We start from the raw sequence: 1,970 nt of genomic DNA, 5'->3' as shown, positions 1-1,970 counted from the left end.
GCCAGGTCGGAAGAGGAGACCGGCGACCCGAGCGAAAAAAAGGCCCCCCCCGGGCGGAAATTCATCCTCCGTCCTCCGGGCCATGACCGGCCGGCCGGCCAGTCAGCCAGCAATCACCGGCATCCCCCCCTCCCCGGCCTCCCGCCCGGGGGGGGGGGGGGGGTGAGGGGGGTCGTCACGCGTGTCGCGTCCGGGGGGCCTCCCACTCCTTCTGACTTCGGCCTCGGGGGCCCTGCTGGCTGTTAGTACACCATTGGCGGCCGGCGGTGAGGTTGGACGCCCGCCAGGTCTGTCTCCCACGCACGCACATGCGCGCCCCGCACAATGCGCCCGACTGCATGCCTGCCCGGCGGCCACGTCTCAGTGTTCCTTCAACCTCAGCCATGCGCAGGAGGGGGGGCGGGGGGGGTGCGGCCGCTGCCAGGAGCTAGAATGCACCCGACATTCTGGCTGGCGGCAATACCAATCGCCACGTCAGGCCACCAACTCCCCGCTGTTGATGCCGATCCCCGGCCCGGCCCAGCCTCCCGGAGCGAGGACCCGGTTTGCGCCCTGGCTTCGCCGGTGGCCGGCCCGGCGCGTCGTCTGGCGCCGGTGGCTCGTCCGGCCGGGCAGGGGCGGGGCGAAAGGGGGACCGGAGCAGCGCCCCCTTGGCCGAAAGAAGGATCAGCACGCCTGCGCAGGCGGATGATCGAGCAGGCCCTGCTGTATTGGTAAGAACTTTAAATAGCTTATTTTTTGTTGCCCCCCCCCAAGAGGACTTTCGGGCAGGAGGCGCAAAGGAAAACACACCGCCGGCAGCCGGCAGCCGGCAGCCGGCAGCCGACGACGGACAAGCACTGCCGCGGAGAAAGATAGGGGAGAATCTTCCCCCTTGCGTCCCGGCACAAGCAGCTAGTGATAGGGACCGACAGCCCAAGGGGGCCGGGGGAAGGAGGGTGCCCCCCCCCCCCCCCCCGGACCGCCTCTCCGGCCTTCTCTCCCCCCCCCCCCCTCCTCGCTCGTTCTCACCTGCCCCCTCTCATTCCCCGGATGGGTGGGCCCATTCAACACCCCACCTTTCGGCGGCGGCCCCCCCCCGCCTGGCCCGGCTCCGCGGAAGAATCGGGGGAATCGAAGGGGCGTTTTGAGCAAAGGCGCCCGCGGGGATCACGCCCTCGCAGCCTGATCCCCTCCGGCATTGGAAATACCATTTGGAGATCACTAGACACCGGCGCCTCGGGCTCATGCTCCGCGAGAGAGAGAGAGAGAGAGAGAGAGAGACACAGGCACAGACACACATACACACACGCCGCCAGCAGGGCGCCGGTCGGAGGGATGTGCCTGGAGCCCGCCATACCCGCTGCCCGTGCGCCGGAGATGCACCCAGGCCGCCTCCCTGGGAAGTGAGCCCAAGCTCCGGGCCTGCCTGCTGCACATTGGGCCCCCAGGCCCACGGACGCCGGAAAGCCTGCGAACGGCAATCGGCGCCTCTTGCCCGGTGTTGCCCCCCTTCGGGGGAGGCCTGCCCGCCCGCCTGCCCGCCCGCCCGCCGGCGCCCGGTGCCGCACAAGGCCGAGGGGTGAAACCTCCAATTTCGGCCACCGCGTTGCCGGATCCCTCCCCGCCGTGGGAGTCGGGCAGACGTAGCTTCCCCTTTCCCCTCTGAACCCTCCGTCGCCTCTTTTCTGTTCGACCCGCCCTCCTCCCCCCCCCCTCCGTATTCGATGCCTCTCCCCCTGGCCGCCTCCTGCGACGCCACTCCTGTGGCGCGCCTCGGCCCCAGCCCCCTGTCCCGCTCACCCGCCACGAACTCTGCCCCGTGTTTCCCTCCCCCCTCCCCCCCTGGCCTGACCTCCCTGCCTCCGCCCAACGAAGACCCCACACCATGTCCGTGTTCGCCTCGACTGCCCGCGGTGCGGCCCATGTCAGCCGCATTCAGGGTCTCTACCGCCAGATTCTCCGCCTCGAGCGGTGCGTCCCCTCCCCCC

The 1,970-nt window shown here is 70.2% G+C and overlaps 1 protein-coding gene across 1 annotated transcript in view; it reads left to right on the top strand.

Annotated features, from left to right (window-relative positions):
- Positions 1-1,867: 1,867 nt before the first annotated feature.
- Positions 1,868-1,970, top strand: part of H696_04076 (hypothetical protein) — a gene marked incomplete at both ends in the record, with an annotated part of 956 nt that continues 853 nt past the window's right edge. The window contains one exon of the mRNA XM_009497956.1: positions 1,868-1,953. Within this exon, the coding sequence (XP_009496231.1) occupies positions 1,868-1,953 (86 nt within the window). The remainder of the gene's footprint in view (positions 1,954-1,970) is intronic.

Source organism: Fonticula alba (assembly GCF_000388065.1).
Source record: "Fonticula alba strain ATCC 38817 unplaced genomic scaffold supercont2.6, whole genome shotgun sequence".
Classification (NCBI taxonomy): domain Eukaryota; order Rotosphaerida; family Fonticulaceae; genus Fonticula; species Fonticula alba.
Note: the sequence above shows the minus strand (reverse complement) of the source record. Positions and strands in the feature narration are given on the sequence as shown.